At 38.6% G+C, this 27,702-nt stretch overlaps 1 protein-coding gene, 3 long non-coding RNA genes and 1 pseudogene across 5 annotated transcripts; 2 read left to right on the top strand and 3 right to left on the bottom strand.

Annotated features, from left to right (window-relative positions):
• Positions 1 to 2,692: 2,692 nt before the first annotated feature.
• Positions 2,693 to 4,504, top strand: LOC146466907 (serine/threonine-protein kinase mos pseudogene; annotated as a pseudogene). Its single transcript, XR_014867897.1, has one exon. The product of XR_014867897.1 is annotated as a serine/threonine-protein kinase mos pseudogene (transcript).
• A 4,742-nt stretch (positions 4,505 to 9,246) lies between these two features.
• Positions 9,247 to 16,533, bottom strand: LOC146466906 (uncharacterized). The gene is made up of 4 exons (XR_014867902.1): positions 16,477 to 16,533; positions 16,357 to 16,407; positions 11,523 to 11,576; positions 9,247 to 10,821 (listed from the first exon to the last, which is right to left on the bottom strand). It is a non-coding gene; the product is annotated as an uncharacterized LOC146466906 (long non-coding RNA).
• Positions 16,524 to 25,976, top strand: LOC146466904 (uncharacterized). Its single transcript, XM_085126628.1, has 11 exons — positions 16,524 to 16,732; positions 17,177 to 17,403; positions 18,110 to 18,379; positions 19,405 to 19,465; positions 19,843 to 19,988; positions 21,263 to 21,427; positions 21,913 to 21,999; positions 22,182 to 22,249; positions 22,919 to 23,245; positions 24,040 to 24,115; positions 24,933 to 25,976. The coding sequence occupies exons 1-11, from the start codon at positions 16,642 to 16,644 to the stop codon at positions 25,362 to 25,364; spliced, it is 1,950 nt and encodes a 649-aa protein (XP_084982754.1). The 5' UTR covers positions 16,524 to 16,641; the 3' UTR covers positions 25,365 to 25,976.
• LOC146466905 (uncharacterized) lies at positions 23,264 to 25,269 on the bottom strand. Its single transcript, XR_014867901.1, has 3 exons — positions 25,171 to 25,269; positions 24,508 to 24,590; positions 23,264 to 23,647 (listed from the first exon to the last, which is right to left on the bottom strand). It is a non-coding gene; the product is annotated as an uncharacterized LOC146466905 (long non-coding RNA).
• LOC146466903 (uncharacterized) lies at positions 25,819 to 26,466 on the bottom strand. Its single transcript, XR_014867900.1, has 2 exons — positions 26,409 to 26,466; positions 25,819 to 26,376 (listed from the first exon to the last, which is right to left on the bottom strand). It is a non-coding gene; the product is annotated as an uncharacterized LOC146466903 (long non-coding RNA).
• Positions 26,467 to 27,702: the final 1,236 nt, after the last annotated feature.

Raw genomic sequence — 27,702 nt, 5'->3', positions numbered from 1 at the left:
CAGGGAGACCTCTCAACCTCAAAACACCGAAAATCTGGAGGCTGAGGTAAAAAAAAATCTGGTGATTTCAGTAAAAAACTGGAGATTGATCGACCGGCAGACAAAACCAAGTAAACACAGGTGCTAATTAACAGAAACTGTTTGTCTGATAAATCAGTATTCCTCAGGTTCATCAGCAATTTCCGCCAGTTTGAAAACGTGAGTGACCGAAATGCGAGAGACTGGTTATGAAAACCTAATTTGGCACATGTCTTCTATATATGGTCATGGACTGTGTTTCCAGCAAACAGACGGATGAACTTAGAAAAGAAAGAAAGAAAGAAAGAAAGAAAGAAAGAAAGAAAGAAAGAAAGAAAGAAAGAAAGAAAGAAAGAAAGAAAGAAAGAAAGAAAGAAAGAAAGAAAGAAAGAAAGAAAGAAAGAAAGAAAGAAAGAAAGAAAGAAAGAAAGAAAGAAAGAAAGAAAGAAAGAAAGAAAGAAAGAAAGAAAGAAAGAAAGAAAGAAAGAAAGAAAGAAAGAAAGAAAGAAAGAAAGAAAGAAAGAAAGAAAGAAAGAAAGAAAGAAAGAAAGAAAGAAAGAAAGATTTCACTTCCACACTAGATTACGTCACGTTGCGCTGTTTTTGTATATTTGTTATTGTACACCCACCGGTACCCCATAAAAGGTGATAGGAGCTTGGCATTAGGCCCCTCCGTATAGCCCAAGACCAAACATGTAACTAATTACAGACAATTGTCAATAAAGAAAGAAAGAAAGCAAGAAAGAAATAGAGTGTCAAAGTTTGACAGCGAAAAATAGTAGAAAAGTCAATAACCAATTTCCAACTATCTGAAGCATTTTTGGTAACCCTTTCCTTTGTTTTGGAAATGTTTTAGTTGCGTCGTCTTGGAGATTAAATCAATTAAAGCATTGCTTTCAATGCTATAAATAGAACAACAAACGTAATTAACGTCCAAACATTACACAATACTCAATGATGTATTCCAAACATGAAACAATACTCATTGATGAATAAGAAAGAAGGACAAGCATTCACAGAGCAGAACTTTAGACACTGCGGAAGTCTTAAAATTATTTCTCTTTCAATTTACCAAGCTTACACAGGAACTGAAAGACACCTTAATTTATGCAAGCATGAATTTAAGTCCTGGATAAAATTATATATTCTTTGCGGCCCGGCATTGTTGCAGAGAATTTCGCGTAAATAATATTAGCATTGTGGTCTGAGAGAGCTTCGATGCCAAACACTTATATTCTTTTAGCTGAGATTAATAGGAACTTTTGACACTATAGACGGCTACAAAGTGATTTAACATTGTAAGCTAATCGGTTGAATTTGGAGTTAAAAGCGCTCATAAAAGTTTAATAGATTCACAGCATCGTACACTGTAAACTTTCAAAACGGCAGCTTTTTTTAGAAAATAATATCCTCCCAAATCGTCTTAATTTTTTCCTACTCTTCATAAATGCGTTATTCTGTCTTTTACCGCTCTTTCTCCTCGGCTTTAACTAAATCCAGACTTTACGGGCGAACTGACGCCAAAATAAAGACTGGTTCTAAAAATTTTCAATTTCAGACCTCAAAAAAAATATGAAAGCGAAAAAAAAATTGAATATCGCACCTCGCACTTTCAATATCCGTAATGAGAATTATAAAGACTCCGTGGGACAAAATTAACTTCGATATCAGACGCGCTACTGAAAAAGACGCAAAAGTGATCTCAGTGGGGTCTAAAAATAAATGGATTCTATGTCACGCGAAAGGCGAATGAAATATAAGCCACCAGTTGCGTGTTTCGGGTCACAGAATGTCGTGAGAATGTTGGATTTGGTGAGGTGACATAAAAAACGATGACTGAACAAGGACTCTGCACGAAAGGACAACTCTCACGCAGGCTTAATTAAAACGCTAATTTTTTACGGTTGGAAGGAACACGCATCTCGAAATTTTAAAAAACAATTAGGCCGCTTTCTTTTTTAGGTAGCAAATTAAAAGTGAGGAAATTGATGTGTGTATAGTTGACGAGATTAAAGACACTTTTCAAGGGAAAACCTTTCTGCAATTAATGATTACTCTGCGTTATTTTTTCTTGCTTAAGTGTCAACGAGGATTGAGTCTGTGAATGAAACTGGCAAGTGTCGCTTGGTGCAATGATCTGTCAATCAAGCTCCTTAACAATAATTAGAGAACATTTTCAGCCAATCGCGTTGTGATCTGTTATGGTTGCCACGCGAGCAACGGCTCGAGCCAAGTCCATTCAACAATTACCATCCATCTGCGGTTAAAATGTAAATCAGGTTGTCATGCAAGAAGGACACAACGAAAGTGAAAGTTCACCTGGAGGAAAGTAACACTCGCTGCACAATCTCGGCGACAACCGCGCATTCTTCAAATTTTAAATCGTTTGTAAAAGTGAAATAAACAGAGCCCACGCGGTGAACTGAGCTTGCGTTGATTTTCGTGAGGCAATAGCGCAATTTGTTCCCCTGGATTAGTGGCTATATTCATTTACGCTTGATCACTTCTATTGCTATGCAAATTTTACGTGTGTCCACGCAAACCCAGCCTGCCTACGGCAGCCGGTTAACTTCACATGCGTGAACAACCCACGTCCTTGCCTACTTGCGGTGTGAAAAAATCCCGACAAAGAAGCAGATGAGATATAAATGCGTACAGCTGAGCAGCAAAGAAAAACATTCTTCGGTGCAATAGCTGGCAAAAGGAAACAGAAGATGTCTGTGCGCAGGCTACGCTCTCGGCGTTAGAATTCATTGCACGGCTGTTCCATATTTCATGTTTACAAAATAGACTCAATGAATGAATCAACCTCGTGGACATCAGCGTGATGGCCGCTCATTGGTTATGCTTGATTGGCTGCGGAGCCGTGATTGGTTGATACGTTCATCAACTAAAGTTTTATATCATGCTCGCGCGTGTGGTTATTAGTAGTCTCTTAGAAAAGCATTTGTTTCATTTGTGAACCGGCTCGTGCAAGCTACAACAAAGAGAGTACAAAATCGTGAAATTTCCTCCAGTGTTCTTCTGGAGTTCAAATCGCCCGGAAAAGCAAACTGCCAACAGTCCTAGAAGCTGATCTCAGCCAGCAAGAAAGATCTCAGCTCCGAGCCAGAAGGAAATTGGGTTTTCATTTCGCTTTCGATCCAGAATTTATCATGGTCCTGCACGACATTGAGAGAACATTGTGCGAGGCCTGCAACAGGCGTCGAAGAGAAACGATATACAGCTCGATACACGGCGGAAAGTTCAACGCAAACGACCTTCAGCTAGGGAGATTGCTTGGGAGCGGAGGGTTTGGATCTGTGTACGAGGCGAGATATCGAGGGGAGCGGTTGGCAGTTAAAAAACTCCACCGCGGAACAAAGAACGAGAGAGCCGCGCAAGAAAGTTTCGAAGCTGAAGGTTCGATTCTTCACTTTAATCATCCGAACATTGTACGCTCACTCGCTGTTCTGACTTTGTGGGGCAACGTTCGTTGTATTATCATGGAGTTCGCTGGCGAGAGAAATCTACAGAGCGTCATCAACGATCCCTTTGAGGAACTGGGCAGAAATAGACGCGTTCAATTCGCTCTAGACATTTCTACAGCTTTGCAGTTTGCCCACCTGCAAGGGTTAGCGCATCTCGATCTAAAACCAGGAAATGTTCTAGTTACGGCTGAAGACCACTGCAAATTGGCCGATTTTGGGTGCTGTCGCGCGGTGGAGGAAAACGACAAACCCGCGAGCCCAACCAAGTCGAATTTGACTGGAACTTACGCGTACAGAGCACCGGAACTTTTAAAAGGAGAAAGCCCTAGCACGAAAGCGGACATTTATTCGTATGGGATTTGCTTGTGGCAAATGCTCACTCGAGAAAGACCGTACGGCAATGAGAATCAACATGTAGTCATCTTCGGTGTTGTTGCGTATCAGCTGCGGCCTGAATTAAAAGAAGACTTGGCTGGAGATGAACATTATGTAAATTTAATAAAGCAATGTTGGCAGGCTGAGGCCAAATTTAGACCAGCAGCATTAGAGATTGTGAACAGACTGCAAGATATCAGAACTGAAAATAACAGCGAGAGCAAAGTCGACCATCCTAATCTACCAAGAATTTGCAGTTCGCAGGTGTGCGCTCAAAACCCCAGACTAAACTAACTGAGAGTTCAATTTATACAGCAGTGCAGTTGGACTGCTAGCATTTTTCCTAGACATATGTCAATGCAAATTTTTTCGCTTTTCCTTTCAAGTGACGAACGGATGTGAATTCATCGCTTGCCCACAAAAGACATCCTGTATTACTTCGAGAGAAGAACATTTTGATAAAGAAAACTCAAAGGAAAAAAAGAAAGATGTACCTTTTCCCTTTTTTATATCAAATAAATGGAGTTATATTGTAAACACTTGTATAATGTTATTATTATTATTGTGAAAAAAGAGGCTCCTGCGACGACGAAAATAATTTATGAATTTACAATAAAAAAATGCAACATTTTGCAAATTAACTTTACGTGTGTTTGATTTTCTACCGCCCCCATGCATGGTTAGGCTTTAAAACGCGATATTTTGCTTGCATGAGAGCCGATGAGGTCGCTCACGGAATATTCTGCCCAGCCTTTGTTCCAGTCGGCGAGTTCTACCGCACTTAGCATTTATAATAGGGCAGATATTTCAAACAGAGTTTTACAAAGATCGACCGATAAATGCGAACAAAACGTGCTGCAACCGTTCGAGGGAGTTGGACGATGGACAAAGGGGATGAAATCTCGCGAGAGTTTAGAAACGCTCCTTTCGCAATAACTGGGCCAGGTTTGGGCTCGTGAGCTATTCTTCATAATCCCCCCTGAGACGTGTTTTGTTTGGTCCACGTTCTTGTGTCAGTTCTACAAGAATCGAGACCAGTTGAGCTCTTTTCAGGAACGTCAAATATTGGCACGGGTCAAGACATTCGAAGTCAACATAAGCCCTTGTAAAATCAAAGCTCGCAAACAAGCGTAACAAGGGGAAAAAGCGCGCGTCATTGCGCCAAATTCTGCGCGAGGAGAAAAAAATGCGAATAATCAACAAAGAGGAAAACGAATTTGCATTCCATGCACAAAAAACTCTTTGTAGTTGTCCAGCTGTAGTTGTCCATTAAAATCAATAATGCCTTTTGCAAGCGCCGTAGAGAGAACCCAGCATAGTCGAGCGCCGATTTTATTGTATTGTCACCTGTTGGAGGCGTGGTACGCATTGATCTTTCGAATGGGTTCCAACGCTGATTGGTGGAGAACACAATGCAGTCAATTTTCTTAATAGGCGACGCGTGCCATAGCGCGAGCTGATCATTCACAAAGCCGCAAAAAATGAAAAGCCCTGGCTCGTGAAATAGCTTACAAGCTTGAAGCAAAGCCACAGCATGCGTTAAAAGCACACGCGAGCGACCAATTGATTTGAAGAGAAAATTCGGAAAACCATCCTGCAGAAATGTAACCGGAGCTTTCCGAGTGCATTTGTCGGTAGACATACTGGCTACGAATGGTCGCCGAGTGAAATTAGATTGAAGAATGGCGAATAAATTGCTCTTTGGCCGTGCGAGCAAGCTCTATCAATTTTATTACGTCAAACAGTCAACCAACAAGCTGGATCCCCGGGAAGCTATTCAAAAAACTTCAGGTCTTGCTGCGTTCTGCAGGTTTTGGGCGCAAACTTCGAGTCATTACTTATGCAAAAAACGTGCAAACAGCTGAGCTTAAAAAATCAATGGCATTGTAATGAAAAAACGCGAGACTAATCAAACAGGCAGGCGCCCTACTTTTTTAAGGAACCCCAAATGATTTTTCATCTCTCCAATGCTTTGTCCCAAATGCAAAAATTGTAAAACTTGAAGCAAGCTTCGTTTGGAGTTTTCAAATGTTTTCTTTTCGCAACGAAGAGTCACTATACGAAGTTGTCAGGCCAAAGCAAACACTCAGCTCAATTTTCCTCGACGGTGTTTGGAAAAGGTCCTTTGAAAATGGGAAAAGTAAATAATTGCATGTCAGCTTACTGATTAATGTCCTTCCGAAATGTCTTTTGTTTCTGCGCCGAAAGTACGCGGTCGCTAAGCAACAAAGCGACTCCGCTGAAGGTGGTATTCTGAGACGTTGCTTAGGGGAAGTGTGAAAGTTGATAAAGCGAGGCTCTCTGTCAAGCAGGTTATTTCGCCGGTGAAGAAAAACCCTCAAGGCTAGTGATTCTGAAAAAGATAAATTACCACCAGGACAAAAAAGATAGAATTTCACAATATTTGCGACAAGCGGTCTGCGGGTTGTAAATACAGTATATAGACCATCTTTGAAATGCACCGGGGCGAGATAACATAAATATGAGAAGCTTTTTTCAATAGCCAATTGGAGACAAACAGTACATAGCGACAAGCCCGTGTTTAAATTGTCGAATTTACGCTTTCAAAAGATCTGAATTGCATAAAAGGTGAGCATTTTAACAAAGAGATCCATGATACGGAATTGGTTCAATCTTGGAACGAAGCTGTCAAAAAGATTGACCCGTTCAAGTAGCTATATTGAGAGAAGGAAGGTATCCCTTGAAAATCGCTTCCTATTGTGGGATTTCTCCGAGTTTAGAACTTCCGAGCAGTCGTATATCTTCTGTAAACAAAGTCCTACCTAAGATAAAACAATATTCCTTTCTTGGCTAAAATTCTTGTCATTGAAAACAAAATGGGCTTACTAAGTTGATTTACATTGTTCGCGGCAGGTGAAATTCGTGGTTTGATAGAAGGTAACGCTGTGAAAAGCGACGGAGATAAAACATAAAGTCATAGGGCACCGCGGAATATGATTAAACTCAGTACTACGAGCAACAGATGGCATTAAACAAGACAAAGGAATATGAAAAGAAGAAAAAGGCAAAAAGAGAAAAAGGATTTCAGAAAACATTACCTAGGTTACTAAGAAACCGCACCAAACAGCAAATCTTAACTTTAGGACTGAACCGCAATCTTGCCAAAAATCGCTTCCATTACTCTAATAAAGCGGATATTATCAAAAACCATTTTTGCGTTTTCTTTAAAAAGTGAAGTGTATATTTTGTTCTCGTTAGCGCTAATGACTACAACGAAAATTTGAACCTTTAGGTGTATAATTTACCGAGGCAAACCGGCTCCGCTTTCAGTTCAAACTTTCAATTAAACTACCGGGCCAAATCGCTTTTTAAAATTATGATCAGAGCATAATTTTGCTAAATTGCGTTTCATTTGCGGAGTAAAAGATCACGGAAAAAAGCTTTTGCTATTGTTCGTAAGTTCAATGAGTTAAAATTGATTTTATTGGCTCAGCACGCAAAGCCCGCAAATGAGGCGCGCGCTTATTTTACGCATGTGTAAAATTTCGCACTTCTACAATGGCGACCGCTTGGAAGACAGCTGTTGAGAGGGCTAAACAAAAAGACATGTATTTTCAAAGCACGCGGGTCATTGTTCCGGAACAACTACAAGAATTTGATCCCAAATTAAACTGTACAAAAAACGCCCAGGCAGCGGAGAAGTGTGCGAAACAAAAAAGTAAGCAAAACGTTTGTGAGCATCACACACATAAATTTGCTTCTCACGTGACAAAGAGCCGTTGCTATGCGAAACGTGTCAGCGTTGTGTGTTGGATGCTAAATAGAATAAGGTTGTTAGTTGTTTAATAATAAGACTGCCACATGCTTCTGTGGCGTTGCTACTAAGAGGAAGTCTGCTTAATTCTCACGGGGAATAAAAGCATAAAAAAGCGAACCATTGCGTGCAGGCCGTGGTCTGTCTCTATTGTTACATCCTCTGATCTGGGCTTTCACATTTGTCGTGTCTGAAGACAGCCTGTCAGACGAAAGTCTATTACTTATCATTACGTTCTAAAAACCAAAATTCAAACTGTAGGCTGAAATCGTGAAAGCTTTCCTAGGTTTACTCAACTCTCGGCTGCAAAATGGCCTAAAGTTTAATCGACAACTATGAGTTCCAACTCTCTGTTCCACGACCATTAACGTTGGTCACAATTCGTTCAAACAGTTGGCTCTCATGGTAGAATATTTGTTCTCCCTCCAAGCTATTAAAGTATATAAACACCCCCATGCATGTGCTGTCACACGTCTTTCTTAGCGACGTTGAAAACGGAAAAAATTGCTTTGACAGCTGTACATGTCTTTTGCACTCTGTGCAGTGTGGTCCAAGGTCAGCAGAAGTAGAGCAAAATGCGGACCGTCCACTCCTGCATGGTCTTCAAGCGTTTTATTTCCACGTTTTGCTTTCTGTTATTTTCCAGGATTTCCACATTCTCGCTGTCTTAGAGCCTGGAAAAAGCTTTGGGTTACAACACAGATATTAAGTGCAAAGCTGTCTCTTCTTGTCAATTTTTGTGGCTGTATTTGACATTAAGTATAACGAGACAATGTTCAAACAATGGCGTCTAGAATTGAAAGGAAAGATACAAGTGAAAGATCTTTTGGCGGTGTAGGAAAAAAACGCCCAAGGAAAACGGCCCAAATTCGCTAGTTTTATATTTGATCCCTTCTTCCTAGCACCATGGCATCGCCCATTCGTACTGCAACAGAGAGTTTACAGTTGCAACAGGTCACGTGACTTTTCCGTACGAAAACCAGCAAGGATCTGATTCAATGAGAGATTTGTCGAAGGAGCACAAGCCCTGCATTCCGCAACTTTGACTGGGATACGGCATGGGAAATCTTACTAGAACATACATTTTACTAAGTCTGCAGCGGAAGAAAAAATCTGACAGACGGTGCTAATCTCAGTCATTTTAAAAACGTCCACCAACGGGCCTCGTATCTTGCGCCAACAACGCAGTGAACCAGTTGGGACTCGGGTCAAAAACATGTAAACTTTGCCAATCGCGGGAAAACAAGTCACCGGTGCCAAACGCGGGAAAACATGCAACCAGCCCCAAGCGCGGGAAATATTCTTCGACAAATTATGCCAGCAGAATTTCGAACGAAAATCACTGCGGATGCTTGTGGCTGCGAGCATTCTGCCAGCATAATGCCACATTGTTGAAAAGAAAAAAAGAAACAAAAAAATGGGTAAAACAAAAAGATATACCAAGCAAAGAAGCAATTAGAAGCAAAAGCAAAAACATACAACTGGCAGCAAGAGCTGAAGAATGCGATTGAACCAAATACAGACTAGAGCAACACAACAACAACAACAAGAGCAACAACAAAAATGGAGGAGAGGGGAGGGGAGGGGAGGGGTGGGAGTTCACTTTTTTACAAGTTAACCATGGACTAGTTTTTTTGTTTTGTCCTTTGCGGTACAAACAAATAATTACCGCTGTTCCAAGAATTTTCGCGCGTTTTGTAACGTAGCATGAAGCACATGAATGCTTTGAAAGTTCTCGCTTATCTCTTGTGCAACCTTTGCCCAAGGCTCACATCTGTGCCACAATCTTTTCGGAAAATAACAGTGCCTTTAGTCACGTTCAATTTAGTTCTCGCGGAATATAACCAGATTTATCACCATACTGGTTAGACTTTCTCAAACTCACGTCACGAAATTTTTTCCTTGGTCCTCGAGAAAAGACAAATCCTAAGGTCGACTTGGTGGCAAGTCTACCAACTGACTTATGTTCGTCCCACGCAATGAGAAAAATATTGACAGTTTTTGGCACAGTTACAATAGTTTTAAGTGGAATGTAAATACAGTGAAGTACACTTTGCTGGGAAAGAAACATTTCAATCATTCACCTATGTAAACGTTTTCCTCCTCGAGTAGAAAATCTTGAGCTAGCAGTGCTATGATGTTCTAGTTTTTAATCTGTGGATGAAACCCTACGGTGTTACATTCAAACTAGAGCTACTGAGCAATTCTTTCCTGCGGTGTTGTTCATTATGTTGTACACGGTAAATAAAGGGGAACTGTCATGGTGTTTTTGACAACTTTTGTTAAAAATGATGAAATAAGACCTTCACTTTGCTACAAAATAATTCTAGAACAACGAGGGGAGAGAAATTAACTCAATTCCTGACAGGAACAACTCGTACTCTGTTCTAGCGCATTTTGGAAACAAAAATACGAAAACTTGAAAAACATTAGCCTATTAAACATTTTCAAGTTTCAATCCATTCCGACCTACTCTGTCTCTGGCCGGAGGCACTACTCGACAGTTTTATTGCACTGGGGTGATAATTTATAACAAAACCAGACAATTGTTTTTTGTTTCTGTTGTCAGACAAACATTTTTGGGTTTTGAAATGACATCAAATTTGCGTGATACTTCCCCTTTAAACCTTTTACACTGTAGGACACTCCTCGCGTCGGTCGCGTGTTTCCCGGGAGGCTCTGTTATTCCTGGAGAACATAAGTGACTTTTCATAGTCTGTGCAGACTTAAAACTGAGTTAGAAACAACTTGTTCAACACAATAGGATTTAACAAGAAAAGCAATGGGTCTACACCTGCGTTATGAATTTTTGCACATTTCCTCGCCGTCCTCGGCCTAAAAACAACATGAAATGACCAAATTCAAGGTTTTGTGGAGGAAGTGAACGCACGACGGTGCCGAATTTTCCAGTCTCTGTCGCCATTGTCGCCGTTCTCACTAATTCTGTTCCTCGATAGATTCAGTGGCCACATTGTACAAGTTGAACAAGTCGGAATAATCGCAAAGTAGTGAAAGAAACACGAACTTATATTTTCAAGTGACGCTTTCCTTGGAGTTGCCGTTGTGTTTGCTTAAAAAGTCCCTAAACTATCACAGGACGTGACAGGAAAGTGCTCTTCAATGGCTTGCGTTTCAACTGGCGATTTCCGCTCGCACTCGAGTGTTTCGTTTGTTTTACTATGCCTGGAAAAAATAAAAGACAACTCTAGTCAAGAGTCTACGTAAAATCCTTAAGTGTGGCCATTCAAATGTAAGTTCTTGAAGAATACTTTCCGGTGTTGTTGTTCATTATGCCCTTCAAGATGGCTCTAGCTTTTGACTCACTGGACGAAAATCGTATTCAAAATCTGACCAGCTGTTGCACAGACATCCTTATCTACAAAAGCCTATTTTAACTGTTGTTTTCGAAACAGCGGTTCAACGGAAGTGTTTTAAGACTGCTAGGACAACCTAGAAGGGTTAGTAACCCTTCTAACAGTCTTAAAACACTTCCGTTTGCCAGTGAAAACTGTTCGTTTGTCTTTGAGTCGTCCGTGTAATTAGAAGGATGAAGTTGATACGGAAAATATCATGGCCTTTGCTTTTTTCCACATATCCTTCCCACAGTCAAAGATTGAGTCATGTTGTTTATTTTGCTCTTCAAGATGGTTCTAACCTTTGCCGGATTCCCTGGACGAAAATCTTATTCAAAATCTGACCAGCTGTCGCACAGACATCCTTATCTACAAAAGCCTGTTTTCAAGTCTTGTTCTTTTTTTACTAACAGTCTTAAAACACTTCCGTTTGCAAGTGAAAGCTGTTCCTTTGTCTATGAGCCGTCCGGGTTATTACAAGGACCGTGAGGTTCATACGGAAAATATGGTCTTTGCCTCCTTCGACCTTACCTTCCCACAGTCAAAAGGTGAGTTATGCAATCCAAGTGGCTACAACTTTCAAATCTGTGGAAGAAATCCCGAAACATACATTAAATTAAAAGTGACTGAGCTGTACTTTCCTGTCGTACTGTTTTTGTGTTGCACGAGGTGGTTCTAACTTTTCGGTGAGCGGATGAAATCCAAAAATGCTAATTGCGTGTTGGTTTTCGTCTTCCAAATGACACTGCCGACAAAAATGTGTGCAAATTAGCAATTTTCAATATTTTTTTTCAATTAACAATTAGCAATCTTCAGCAATTCTTCGCGTTCGTGCCACGAGCAAACTGAGAGGGGGGCAAGTGCTTAGGTATTCTCGGTAAAGTGAATATGATAAAAACTGTCGTGGGAAAATATATTGGCTTTGCGGGGGAAAAATGCGTGTCAAAATCAATAAAAGGCACGAAGAATAGCACTTGTAATTGGTTGATAACCGCAACAAAAAGAGCAAAAACGTTCTAACAATTCATAAAATCTATTGTATTCTCAAATTAGAAACTCATCGACACACTCCAAGAGAGCTGAAGGCTTTTAATAGCGCACTCTTAAGTGGTTTCTACACAAACGAACTACTCAAGAGGGATCTCAGGCATATTAAGGCATGGCCAAAACCCTAATTTACATAAAATCAGAAAACAATCATAACATTTTGTAGATTGAACAAAGAAATGTCAAACTTGGCAATAAGATAACACTTGATGACCTGAACTGATTCTTGCTTTAAAGTGTGGAACATTTTGGTCACGTGACCATTAAATGATGATTAACGTCTTAAATCTTTAAAGTAAAACGGGGTATATAAAACAAAGTATAATCAAACCTTTTTGGGTGTCATACTATTACACTATGAAAGTCCATTATTAATTAGCCTTGTATGGTGGTACCTGTCATTCCTATTAGAAATTATTAAGTCATTTCTAATGTCACGTGACCTATTTTCCTTAATTGCAGGACTGTTATTAAATGTGGACACGCAAACAAGGCTAATTCATTTCAAACCCTTGACATGTAAAGGTGTGATACCAAAGGAGATTTAAATCTATTTCATTTTATGTACCCCATTTGGTTTAGAAGATCTTCAACAATCAATGTTCATTTACAGGTCACGTGACCAAAATGCTCGTCACTTTGAAGCAAAAATCAGTTAAGGTCTTCAAGTTTTATATAACTGCCAAGTTTGACATTTTTTTGTTTAATGTACGAAATGTTATGACTGTTTTCTGATTTTATGCAAATTAGGCTTTTAACCATGCCTTAATATGCCTGAGATTGCAAATATTGATTGCATGTGAACAACGAGAAGGTTCTGTATCAATGATCGATAGTTCACTAAGGAAGCGAGGACGTTACCTGCACGCAATAAAGAGTAATACACGAGTTCTTTGTTTGTTTGTAACCTTTCCTTCCAAGAACCGAGCCTTTCAGTCCGCCATAAAATGTGGTTTCCGAAAATAACAAGAGTGGAAGACAAACTTGAAGAGAAGCGATCATCTGTGATTCAGAGGGCCTAAAACAACCGCCCACGGCAATAAAATGAAATTTATGCCAAATCACAGTTAGGCGTTTTTCGCGATCTTTGTGAAATCGCAAAAAATTGATCTTGCCACGAACTGAAAAAAAAAAAAAAGTCGTTTGAGCTACTGCCATTTCACGTAAAATTTCTGCAATTTTTTTTTAAGTACAAAGATAAAATATTCGCTATTACATTTATTACGCAAGAATTTCAACAATTTCTTCAAATTTGCGAAATATCGCCTTTTTACGAGTTGCGAAATTATTGCTGCACTATGGTCGCAGCTGCATGAGTGCACTCAGTGTAACACGGGAGACCGATTTTTTTTTTCTTCTAATACCTGGCTGTGTAAATTCACTAAATTGTCCGCGGTTTAAACTCCCAGCTGATTTTGGCTTAATGATCAGCTTTCGGTATTTCTCCAGATGGCTTACGCTTGCTAATTCTTTGCCATTCTGCGACACTGGGATTGCACATAAATTCTCATATTCATGCTTGGAAGAACTGGGCGGTTATCACTGTGGTGAGAGTTTTAAAAATAACCCGACAGTCCTAAAAATAGTCAACCATAGTGCTCATTGAAAAACATATCGAGCGCTTCGTGTAAATACCTGTTACAAGCATCAAATTTCCACTTCACTGAAGCCCTTTCACAACCGATACTGTTTAAAATAGCTCTCTTTGGTTCTAAATAAACGAACTTCCTGAAAATCCACCTTTGTCGAAAACAAAAACGCTTTCGTCTTTGTAACAAAATAAATGTGGTTTGGTTTTCCTCCCACAATAAAAGTCACCCTGGCTAAACGTTATTCGTAAACAACATATAGAGGCTTCAAAATGCAAGCTTTTCGCTTGCAGAACACATCGTATTTCGGTTCCTGAAAGTACATACTTTGATGCATTTTCCTTTACATCAATCCAAAAACGATAGAATACCTTACAGTTTTCAAAACAGAAGTATCTTTTAAAAAATAAACAGGGACTAGTAGCTAGGAAGGAAAGCGAAACGACAACAAAGTGCGCGTTTAAAAAAAAACGTATTTATAGTATGAAGGAACAAAACGTTATGAAAAGGATAGCGGACAAAAATAATTTGAACGATTTACTATTTTTAGCCACTACTTGAGCGCCTATTCTTGAAAACTCCGTATATACACGTAAATGATCTCCAGATTTTATCGAAAATTATCCCCGCAACTATTGTCCTCACCAGTATTTCAAGGTTTTTTTATTGTTGTATTTGATATAATAGCTGAAAAAAAAAATTGTGATGGGTACGAAGATACACCAAGAACAATTTCGAGAAAATTTTAAGACAGCCTGTAATCTTATCTATCGCGGGCACTATTCTTTTTCACTGCTATTTTAACAAAGAATACTTTTTAAGTTGTAAAAGGCAAGAAGTCGATCCTATAAATAGGAAAACTCACGGTTTGTAGTTTTGGCAAATGACATTACCAGTACATTGATATTTTAAGGGAAAACATTTTGCGACACAGCCGCTACGTTCTATTAATAGTTGCTTGATGCAGAAGAGGCAAAGCTGTGCACAGATAAAACAAAACCTTAAAATCCTGACTCACTCTACAATGAGATGAATTTGAAAACAAGACAAAACATAAACGACAAGATTGTATATTTGGCTCAACTCTCTCAGCTCTTTTGACAAGAGGGCGGGTGTAGCAGGAAAGAACTGGGCACAACCTCGTTCCCAGGGTCTCTCGTCTTCCCGTCACTTGGCAACCAGATCTGCTTGGCAACGAGCTCCAGGACAAAAAGAGGAGAGACCCTGGGAACGAGGTTGAAATGGGCAAAGACCAAACTGGAAGAAAAGCAACATTTCTGAGTGCAACAGCAAAAACCTAGAAAGATGAAAAATGTCCTCACTCCAAAAATTAGCTTCTGTGGGTCCGTTTTAAGCTTCCCTTGGAGATTTCAGAAGGCTTTTTTCATGCAGAGGGCTAAGATATTTAAACTTCTGATACAATACATAAGAATAAGAGAAAATGGCATACAGAAGAATGAGTATGGTTGGTCTCTGTCATCACCGTCCAGAACTACCAACTTGCTGAATGGTGTTATGTCAGCCAAAGCATGGGTACAGATTGTAAGGGGGCCAGCCAGTCATCCTTTAAGAGACTAGCAAGCTCGCTAGCTGCATGTAGACTAGAGAGTGGTGAACTTCCTGTTACAGACAACATGATGATGATGATGATGATGATGATGATGCATGGGCTTTGGTAGCCTGTTCCAGGTATCCAGATAGCGAAGAGCAGTACAAAGAAAAAACTTATAGCTTCACGCTCTCGACAACATATTTAGTGATCAGACTATGATCACTAAAATCATGCATAATTTTAGAGTTTCAACTTGTTTTATTCATTTCTTGCCTTACATGTCTTGTATCACATTGTGTTGAGGTTATGAGAATTAAGGACACGATCACCCAAGGTGAATTTTCTCGATATTTTAATAACTTCTCCCCCGTATTTTTACAATAAAAGTATGGGGACAAGATAGGAGAATTTGTTTGTTGATTTTATCAGACCTGTATATGTTCATGTTTGCCCAAGTGAGCTCAAGTTAAGTTTCATTAGCTTAGTCCTTTTGCTATTTCGCTAATATAAACTTATACAATTTACAACAAATTGAACTGCAATGACATTGAACATGAACCAGACTCCTCGGTATTAATTATCTATTTATTATTTCAGAGAAACTAGCGCCTTGTGAGCTATATCAAATCCGAACTAAAATAAAGTTACGTATGTACGTATGTATGTCAGTAGATAAGGTCGATAAGTAGACTCATCTTGGCTCGTAGTCTGTGTAGCGGGCGTAATCGGGGAATGGGGAAGTGAGAGAAGAAAGGGGGACTGGGGAGAGGGGAAACTACTCCGGCTACGCAAACCATTTGGTTCGCAGAAATCGTGAAATAAAATGTTATCAAACTGCATGCGCTGAAGCTTGACTGCAGAATATCCTGCCACTCCAAAGCGCTACCAAACAAGTGGCTGCGAGGATACCCTATAGTGTTCACTGTGGAGCGTAGCGCGGCAGCCAAACCATGGAAATAGGGGAGGGGCTCCCGTTCACTACATGTCCGGTCTGCGTACGTACTAGGCACTTCAGCTAAACCGGCCCTTGAACAATATTGACTGTGTATTCATGTTGAATGCGCATTTTTAAGAGGTAAAGCTTGATGGGGCGGGGTGCATGTAAACTAAGTACGTTCTGCACTTTATGAGTTAAAACTAAACAGGTCTAAACAGCTGAAACAGAATCTTTACTTACTTTTGGCGTAATTCTCCTCTCAAAAATCAGTGTCAAGGCTTTAAAAATATCCTAAGGAAAGTTAGTAATCAGTATTAAGAATCCGCGCATAAGGAAAGGCTTAAAACGTGAGAAATTTACCTCTAAATCCCTTTTTTTTTTCTCTGACAGCAAAATCGCAGCAAATATGCTCGCCGCCATATTTTAAACTCGCTTGCCCTCGTTCTCGCCGAGCGATATGATTGGCTCTTTCGAGTGTTTTGCACGAGTCGCGTGAAATTCGAACCACACAAAGAGGAAATCAACATGGCTGACCGTGTTTACTGGATCGCTGATGAGAAATTATTGAAAATATCCGAGGCCTTAGAGCTGTTTAGAAACCACGATGGCTGGAAAGGTAGGCCAGTTGAATTGCCACTGTTTTTTTTTAAAGTGTTTCAGCTTGTGTGCGTCCAATATTTAATCGACAATCAACAGTGCAATCAAGTAAGCATTCGAACGTTTCATATATCTTTATCTTTATTACAATTTAATGGCAGAAAAGAAGTTCATACAGTGAATTAAATAGAGCCACAAGGATAGCCTACAAAAGAGTCGGCTTATAGTAAGCTTATATTAACTTAAACAATAGAACCAAGATTTGGTTTGTTTCAGTTTACAGCTTGTTTTCTTTCTTCTGGTTCACATACCATAATTATCACATTTTCATCCACGAAAGGGTAAATTCGTCTTATATATTTTTGTATATATGAAGTCCCACACCTAACTGGAGCAAGTTATTAACACTCGATCCAACATGTACGACATTACAAAATTTAACATTCACATGTGTGTTTTGTAGCATCTTCAGATGGCAACAAGACAACTTATATTGCTTTTGGATACGACAGTTCCAAGTTTCAAAGTACCTGTGATGCCTTCCAACATGCAAAATTGCAAAGCCCTGTCGAATTTCTAGTAAATCTGTACAGGGAACATGGTAACAAGAGGCTGTTCTGTGATTCCATTTTTGATCTCAAAGAGCAATTGGTGGCTCTTCAGTTGGTCATGGCTCAACTGAACAAGGAGGTAATATTTTCTGCACTGTGCATATGTAAGGTTACACATATATCATTATGTTAAGCTATGGAGGAAAGGAGCTGGAGTACTGGTGCTGGCGACGTAAGGCAATGCCAACCCCTCCCCCCCCCCTTCACATGCACACACACATACACACCCTGCTGCCACTGCCATAGGCCTGTCATTTGTGGATGTTTAAAAGAATCTATAATCATCTTTAGAAAGTCCACTTAATTGGTCAAAAGTCCCAATTATGGGCAGATACTTACCCTGTGAGCAGAGGCCCTTCGATCTTCTTAGATAAGTCGGGAAGAAGATCGAAGGGCCTCTGCTTGCAGGGTAGCAGATACTGTAATTGCTGTCAAAACCTCCAGCAGCTTAACAATAGCCCTTTTCAGAGACCAGTGGCTATCTGGATGAATGAATGAAGAAGACCTGTGGAGTAAAAATAAAAATCAAGAATAATTTCCCCATACCAGATCCGAGGACCTAATTAATATTTGTTATACTCCATAGAGTTAGTTTTACATAGAAAATGCATGTAGCAGTACAATGTAAAATTATTATTACATGACAAGTGTATGTCTCTGACAGCAGTCTGACCCATGACTTTGTACACAGACACTGGCCGGATGCTGTAACCCCTGTAGACCATATGGGGAGATTTGTTGTGAGCTGCACTGCATTAAAGAGCTTATTCAAATGTTTTTGACAGGAAACAGGGGAGTTCACAGTGCAAATGCAGGATGTTCTGGAAACACACCAAAATATCATGAAATGCAAGTTATCATTGGAAGATGACAATGAAGCAATCTCCAAGCTGTGTGCTGCTTATAATAAGTTTTTATCATACTGCAATGCTGTGGACTTCGTTGATGTCCTTCAGAGGGTGAAGACTTGCTTCATTGTGGATAGTGATGCAAAAGACAAGTTTCAAATCTTACACCAGTTTGTTGTTGTTGGTAAACCCAAGACACAACTTGAGGTGGGTACAGCTTTCACACATTTTCAAACAATACAGGACAAGGCATAAACATGGTAATTAAACATTCAAGTATTTTAGACCAGGAGCTGGTTGATTTCAGACGAAAGGTGAAGGAGCTGTCCATGTCAGACAGATCGAGGAGATCTGATTTAAACAGGGATGGCGGTTTGACCTCCCTGCAGTCTTTATAATTATTATCATATTTTGTCACCTAATCCAAGGAGTCACATAGCAAATTAGCCACAAAGAAATTTACTCATTTCTGCTGACTAAGCCTTTGTGGTAAGAGCAAAAGCTTCAGAGCATGTTTAAGGACAGTACCTTCTAATACAGACAGGTATTTTTGTGCAGTTTATTACTATGTGAGAAAAGAAGATCTTAACAAAGGCTACTGGAATCCAAAAAGAAAATTGGGGGTAATGACACATTTTTCAGATATAATTTTATGGAATTTGTTCCAAATTGAAGCTTAATTATCTTTGAAAAATGCATGGTTGCCCCCGATTTTCTTTGTGGATTTCAATAGCCCTTGCTAAGACCTTCTTTTCCCACATCGTTATAAACCATGAGGTACATGTGTACCATCCTTAATTTAAATTTCTAGTCTCCGTAGAAGTAACTTGTCACAAAATATTAATGAATATGATTATTCTGGAGACAAGAATGAACTTATTTCTTATGTGTATATTTAATTTATATTTTTTCTATTGGTGAATCACAAAATTAAACATGTACATTGGACATCATGTGACCATGGCTGTCACATGACTTCCAAGGAGAATCCCCCTCTGCTCATTTGCCACCAGCGTCCTATAATGCAGACTATAATACAACTTTATCATATGATTCATTTGTAAAATGGCAAAATTAACAATTGAGGCTCTAATTGAAGGTACATGTAAATACGCTGTGGGTGTGTTGTATGCATATTAGTTTTCTCTATAGCAAAGTACATTAACACAGCACAGTGTAGCATTTTAAATCACGCCTGTATGACTAATACATGTACGCTGTAACATACCTAGGAGCAAATCCTTATCCTGATTACTGGAAACAGAACAATAGTATCCTTTACAGAAACAAAAGGTAAGCTGTAAATTAATCAATGTTACATAGCTTGTTCAATTTAGGTAACACATCTGCAGCTGCAAAATGAATGTATTTCAGGCTGAATGGTGTAAATGAATGGTGGAAATTTTGCAAGCTTATTTTTTTTTTTCAACCAAAGGCAAGACAGTAAAATAAGTACCCAGCTGCTCTGTTAGTTATATGTAAACTTAAGTTGTAAATAAAGCTGTGAATCTCATTTTCCTGTGTACTGCACTCTAAAATGCTTCAATCAATGATGTATTTTCTAATCCTTCATCTTAATCTTTAATAATCTTTAATTCATGTAGTTGGTTTATCATTGTGGGTAATGGCATTGAATTTGGACATGTTTCCTCCATCCATTTTTTCTACAGCTGGCCAGTGTTCCCTAAATGAGAAAACAATCAACTCTTTCTTGAGTGGAAGTAAAAAAGATCAGCAGGCAGACCAGTCACCAGATCCTACAAGGCACAGGACACCCAACCACACTTTGTCAGGACCTCATGAGACATCAGCAAAGGTAAATTAATAATTTTACTGCCGCAGCAATAACTGTCAAAATTACCGCACGCTGATTGGCTCATAGCTATTGTCTATATATAAGTCATATTAAGAGTACAGACAATAAAAATAATGTCAGATGTAATAAGTGTGCTTTCTCAACGAAAAAGAAAGCCAAAAAATCCGCTCGTACTCTTTCCATGTTATTGTAAAAAACAAATCGATGGTAGTTTTTTATGGTCTATACTCAAATAGACTATAAAATGTTCAAAACTTCACAGTGAAACTACTTGCCTGCAGCTTGTGGTTCCACTTAAGGTTTGAACATTTCATGAGGTCATTACATGGTCTATGAGGGTATAGACCATGGAAAACTGCCCGCCATCCATTTGTTAAATAGTTTAAACCTGGAGTAATCTACAATTTAATTGCTACTTTATTATCCCCACTAATTGAGGGGCTCACTAAAAATAGGTGCCAGTTAGTAATGATTTGGCCTTAGCATCAAAATTTCTCCAGATATGTTTCAATTTGCTGTAATAGAATAGACCTGATGCAAAAATGGCCAACATTTTAATATCCTTTTGTTTGCATTCAAATTAGCCTTACTAGCCTCTTTCTTGAGTTAAAAGATCAAAAGAATATTTTACCTTGAAGAAAGCTAGTGACTGCAGACAAAAGAATAATTTATTAAAATGTCAGCCATTATTGCATAGGGTCTATTTAACAATTATTCCACGAGCGCGCGTTGGATATGAGATGATAGATAGCCAACGAGGCGCGTAGCGCCGAGTTGGCTATAATCATCTCATATCCAACAAGCGCAAGTGGAATAATTGTTTTATTAAAAACAACCGAGAAATATTGCTAGATCTTCCTGATTTCGCTGTGCATGAACGACCAGAAGGCAATTTAATGGTCGCCATTTCTCGGCCATGGTATAATTGCTCATATACCATGGCCGCTAAGCCAATCAAATCCCTCGAATTGCATTATACAATGATGCAGTTTTTAATAAGGTTAATTACACCAGAAACATGTAAACTATCTGTTTATAAATGGGTCCTTGTAAGTACATATTAAAATTTTTCTGGTCACTCCAAAAATTATGCCTCTTTGACACTGCTTTAAGAAGACACTGTTTCAAAACTCTTTGGTTGGCCAGATTGATATTGCTTTTGACTGTGGTTTTGTTTTATCCCATCTGAACTTTCTTAAATACTGAGCCCCATGAGCCTAGTGTAGGTTGACGTTCCAGCCAAAATGTTGCCTTGATGTTATACATTTGTACAGGACCAGCTACTTCAGGTTTTTCTGAGTTACCTAAGGCTCCTGGTCAATTCTAGAGATGAACTGGCTCTCTCCCAGGCTATCAACATCCCTTACAGAGGCCTGGCTCATCAGCAGTTCACAGCACTAAGGAAAGTGGCCAGAGAGAAAAATATGCCTATGTTTCAGGTATTAAAACAATTTTTTTAAGAGACAGTTTAAAGATGGTGCTTCCTAATACAACTAATGACATTTTCCTGCGCTTGGTGCCGGTTACATGTTATGCATTGTATTTGCTTCAAGTTCATTGTGCTGTTTACATCTCTCATGATTGGCCAGGGTAATTACTTTTGGTTTTAGTTTTACTACACGCAGATGAAAACCCTTCAACTACACTCTGCGATTGGTTAGCAAAACTTGTGCCACTTTCTCGACCTCTTTGAAACAAAAACAAAACCAATCATGCATGACCGCCTTACACACATTTTTCCATGCTTGACACTGGTCAGTTACCATGTACCAGTATTTGCATTGAATTCTGATTGGTTCATTGCCCTGCTTGCATCTGTTGTGATTGGCCAATGAATTCAAAGTAATTAATTTCACATTGGTTTTACGACACTCAATTGAAAAATCACTCCATTACAACCATGTTACTGTTATCTCCCTTGCAGACAGCTGTCTCCTTTATTTTAAGGATACGGCTTGGAGGAAAGACTTATGCCCCAAGTGACGACAACCCTCTTCTTCCTTTAACTAAAGTAAGTTTTAAAGCCCATTAAAAGTTTTAATTTTGCAAGTGATAATCTTACTTTAATTAACAAGAAGTTCATACTGAATTATTATTAGACAGACAGGAATATTATTTTGTGATTTTTAAACTGTATTTAAAACCTGGACCAAATAATTTTAGTTAACTATTTAAAATTAACCCTTTTTGCAGGGTCTTGGAGAATTTGTGACATTTTTCCAGAAGTTGCAAACTATCAGCGAGGAGACAGTCGATGCAAAGTAAGATTGCTTTTCTTGAACTTACATGTAGCATATCCAGCACTTAATTGACAATATGAAATACCGGTATTCACGCCATCTGTTGATTCACACTGTCTCAGTGCATGAAACAAAAAGCAAGAAAACCTGGACATCCAGAAGTTGTCAAAGAGCTACTTTTGTGTACTGGTTTTTTTTTTTTCTATTTTCCAGTTATCCAGGTTTAGTAGTTTGCCTCGTTAGGAAGTACCATACTTTTCATGCACCCTTGGCGGAATGGTGACCCATACAGCAACAAAATAACCATCAACAAAAACTAAATTAATCTAATTATACATTTCAAGGAAGAAACTACCCCAGCCCCAGGCAGGTACAACTTTAACCCTTTAACTCCTAATACCAAAGAACAAATTCTGTTATCTTGGTGCCATACTTTTCTTATAAAAGTAAAGGAGAGAACTTATTAAAATGTCAAGAAAATTCACCTTGGTAATCATCTCCTTAATTCTCTTGACCTCAGGGTTTGAATAAGCATTGATATTACAAGGAGTAATTTGATGCTGATCACTTTTAGGGCTTAAAGGGTTAAAGAGGAGCTCTACATGTAGCCCAAAGGACTTGTTGAACTGGTAGTCACCTTTCTTCATGCTCTTAATTTGCTTGTCTCTTCTGATTCACTTTGCAAATTAGATCTGCTGTGCTAAGGATTATAAACTTACTGAAAGTAGGCATATCGAAATCCAAGGAAAGAATCTTCACTGCTGAAAGCCTGGCAGAAGTAGTGCAAGTACTACAGCACAAGGTGGAACAACTAAGCAACGAAACCTCCGATAGTGACAACACTCAATCCAAAATGGCAGGAATCAAAGTGTACTCCTTGATTCAGAGCATACTGGACCAACACGTGAAACAAAATTGCATGCAAGATTATCAAACAAGGGCTGTAAGTTATGCACTGATGACACCTGAAACAGCTCATGGGAAATCTAAAGTGCGGTCACTGTTGAGTCAGTTCAGGTAAAGTTTTATGTTTCATGCTTATCAAAGGTTTAAAAAAATATACAGGGGTTAGCAGTTTGTGAATAAGATACATGTAATTAATATTGTAACTAATCACATTTCCCTTGGCACTTTCTTGACATACGAAACTGGCTTTCTTTGAGGAGACTTACAGTATTAAAGTTGTACTGTGTACATCCTCATGGGCATTTATGAAATGCTTGCCAATCAGCAGGTTCAACTCCCACTCTAGCCTCTTGCAGGAGTTGTTTCTCGGTAGCCCCGAGTTCAACTCCTCGGCTGCAATAAATAATTATTGTAAATAGCCAGCTGGTCTGTCTCCTGCCAGTCAGGAGTTTCAACCTGTTCAGTTGAATTTGGATAATTTGTTTCCCATCATTTGAGTGGAGTGCCTGAAAACTAGCTTGGTATACACTGTAGCTAAGCGCACCTCCACTATAAACAAAGCACTTGGTACATTATTTTACAATCGCTGAGGTGTTGTGTTCAACAATACCTTGGTGAAGATGTTGGGCTAGATGTTTATTCATATAGCACACATGATCTGCATCACACTCACTGTTTCATTTCTAACTCTTTCGCACTTTTCTTAATTCAATTAAAGCTGAAAGAAGTATCTAATGTTTTTCACAGTTTCAGCACTACAGTTTCTATAATTTTTATCAAAAATGAATTGAAAGCAGTCTTTTATAGCAGATTTTTATAGTTGAATTTTTTCAAAAAGTTGCTTCTCATTCAAGGGTAAGTTTCAAAATACTATTATTTATATTTTATTTGCTTGTTTTTGACAGAACCCCTGATTCTGAATCTGTGGTGGAAGATGATACACCAGCTAAGGAACTACCACTAAAATCTAAAGATGAAAAGGTGAGTTGGACAATCATACAGACATCATTGATATCATCCTTGTCATCTTCATTATCATCATCATCTTCATCATCATCATTACCATCTCCACCATCATGACTACCATGTCACCACAACTATCATCGTCGTCGCACATAATGTGAACTCCCCAATGAGGCTAAACAGCCACTGAGGAACAATAAATAAATAAATAAATTATACTACTAATTAAACAAACAAACAAACATTAAAATCATCAAGAATGAATGACAAAATATTATCTTAATGATACTAAGTATGTATGTAAACATGTACTGAAATACACTTACTGTAATTACCATATGTCAGTAAGAGCTTTACTTAAAATCTCAATCACCATGTATCAAGTTGAATAATAATAACACGGCACTTACATGTATGTTTTGAAATAGTCACTTGTGAACTTCTTTTGTCCAAGTACAGGACACTAAGTCTAAATGTAGCACCAGTGAGCAACCTGGTTTAGACGGGTTTTCAACTGAGTGTTGTAAAACCAAAACCAAAGTAATTTCTCTGGCCAATCACAACAGATGTAAAGAGCATAATCAGCCAATCAGAACTCGAAGCAAATACATGTAACCTACGTCAAGCGCGGGAAAATGCGTGCAACCAAGCACAATTGGTTTTGGTTTGGCTTCCCAGTGGTGGAGTAAATGGCGTGAACTTTGCCAACCAATCATAGAGCCTAGTAAAGAAAGACCAATTGAAAGCAAATGCGAAATTACTTTCAACACTCAATATTATTGAAAACCACTCTATGCGATGAGATCATTAATATCATTATTTATCTTTCCAAAAGAAACCCAGTGACAGCCACAGAAAAGTGTGTGGTGACATGACTTGGGCCAAACCTGCTGTCAGCATCAAGATAGGACCAAGCTTAGTCACAAAGAGAAACCAAATGATGACAGCAGTGGGTGATGTTGACATCACATCCTATGCAGGCAGCATTAATGAACAATGTGTTGAAGGGACACCAAAGTGTCGCAGCAAGAAAAGGATGCTACAAGAATCCATGTATGACAAGGAGAACATACCTGACGGAGACAGGACTGTGTCTTGTACAGATCAGAAAGAAGTGTCAAAACCACCAGCCAAACGAATGTTGCTTGATAGGCACACAACTGTGAAAAAGAACTCAAAAGCAAAACCTACAGTGAAAGCACGATCAAACAGAAAACAGATTGCTTTATTACAAGGACAAAGACAGCTTACTAGCTTTTTTAGGTGATGCATCCCTTGACAACATAACAAGTGAACTTTTATTTTAAAATTTTACAATATTAATAATTATAACTTATAACATTGTTGACCTGACGATAATTTCTTTTGCATAGCTACACTGTAGTTCATAATTATGTAGGATGAATGACAAATCTCAAAATTATCAAAGGATCTCAAACATTGTGGTTATTAAAGCAATTATTGTTGTGCTGATTATTTTATGACTGCTCAACAAACTGAGGCAATTTTTTGGCTGATACATTGTGAATAATTTGGCACATACTGTGCATAATTTGAGACATTTGAACATAAAATTGCACCAGAATTATAATTAATAAATAAATGTATTGAGTTACAAACCAGCTTACCATACAATGCATGATTAATTATTTCTCATTTGTCAATGTCTTGAGGAATTTTTTTCACCTACTAATGACAGGAATTTATTAATATATAAACCATTTTTTTAGGATTGTAAAAATGTTAATTTACTTTTAACATACATTAGTTTATACTTTTAATAACAATGTGAAGTCAACTAGTTTACTAACTTATTTTACTTCAGTTTATTTATGAAATGTTCATGCTTATTTTTTTTATTAAAATGGCGTGCTATTGACAGGTTTTCTTTGAAGTTGTTTTATGAGTTTTCTTAAGTAAAGGGCCTCATGACCCAAGAGCATGTCTAAAATGGCAGTCATCCTCACCTTGTCCCAGCCACAAGAGAGTTGTCTGAATGCTGAGCTCTTTTTCTGGAAAAAAAAAACTCCATCTTCCACATTCTCCTAGTGGAGAGTTGGGCTGCATGCTCCGTCCTTCCAGTCTATTCTATTGTCTGCTGATGATGCTACTTCCACCCACGTTCTTAGTCCTCTGTTCTTAAGCTCTTTTTCTACTGTCTCCTGCAGGTGACCACGTTTCCTCTTTCCTTCTGGTACCCGGGGGAGGGCAATGCATGGGTCTGAGCTTGGTGGTCCATTCTAAGGAATGGCCTAAACATGTCCATCTTCAGTTGGTCCCTTATTATAAGGAGCAGAACAGGTACGGAAACAATATTGTTTCCCTACCTGTTCTGCTCCTTATCTTCTCATTATTTTGTAACCCCTACTTTTTTTTTTTTTTTTGGCATTTAACACTCAACTTTATTGCAATTCTTAGTCATATTAACATTTCTTTCATTTAGTATATCTATCTTAACTTCCTTTAACACTTTTTTACATTTATATTTGATGAGTGATAACACATATGTATATATGCAAAGTAAACAAACATACAAACAGTTTTATATGTACAACCAAAAATAAAAGATTACAATTTACATGCACTGTCAAAACACACTCTCTCTCTCTTCCTCTCTCTCTCTCACACACATTTACGGAAGGCTACTTAGAGGCAAAAACCTAATAGACACAATTACGATTACTTGTACTTCAATTAGAGCATTAATAAACTACCTATAACACTGATTAACTTTTTCCATTTTTTTTAAATGATAAGTTGATTTATCTCTTTTCCTGGCAATATGGAGCTCAATAGAATAAACTCTCTTCGTTTTGGCAATGAACCCTTTTAAGGAAGGCTTGGGGTTTTGGCATTTCCGAGAATAAATATAGTATTTACCCAACAAGATAATATGATTGATTAAAGTAAAATCGTCCTGAATGTCGAATTTCCCAAAAATTAGATCAACTTCCTTTAATTCGCTAACGTAGATATCCTTATTCCGGAACCAGGACAAGACATGTTTCCAAAATTCACAGGACTCCTTACAGGAAAAGAGTAGGTGCTCGATGGATTCGTCCTCTTTTTGGCAGAAAGTACATAGCGGCGATTGCCTAATGCCAAACCGAAAGAGCTTTTCATTTGTAAAAACAATTCGTACTGAATTTCAGTCCTTTGTACTGAAATTCTCTTAATTTAGATTCCATGGACGAGCAGAAGGATAAAGAATAGACCTCCCAATCGACAGCAGAGTGTGGGTATTTATCAGACAATTTCTTTTGAGCAGTAGGCACTTCCTGCTTCTTCGCCTGGAACTGGCGGTAAATTTGTTTAGAAGAGACATCAAAAATGTTTAAAGAACTTCCATCAACAGTGATGGTGGGAACATCTGGAACTGAAAAAGTTATTGGTAGAAATGAAGCTTCTTTTATTATCGTGCGCCAATGAGCTGGGATGGAGTCAATGATACTCATCACAAAAAAACGTTGCTCAGGATTGAGCAGTGGATTCGTAAAGCTAAATGCTGTACCGTTACCCGAGATTAAATCCCCTAATTTTAAGAGGCCAATGGTAAAAAGATCCCTTCTAAAAAACGATTTTTTGTCAACACAAAGAAACTTATT

Source organism: Pavona decussata, unplaced genomic scaffold, assembly GCF_977016875.1.
Source record: "Pavona decussata unplaced genomic scaffold, jaPavDecu1.1 SCAFFOLD_140, whole genome shotgun sequence".
Lineage (NCBI taxonomy): Eukaryota > Metazoa > Cnidaria > Anthozoa > Scleractinia > Agariciidae > Pavona > Pavona decussata.
This window is presented reverse-complemented; position numbering and strand designations above follow the sequence as displayed.

Coding starts and splice junctions, on each gene's coding strand:
- LOC146466904 (XM_085126628.1), top strand. CDS start 16,642: ATGGCTGACCGTGTTTACTGGATCGCTGATGAGAAATTATTGAAAATA. Junction 18,380..19,404: donor AACCCAAGACACAACTTGAG/GTGGGTACAGCT, acceptor TAACATACCTAG/GAGCAAATCCTTATCCTGAT. Junction 23,246..24,039: donor TCACTGTTGAGTCAGTTCAG/GTAAAGTTTTAT, acceptor TGTTTTTGACAG/AACCCCTGATTCTGAATCTG.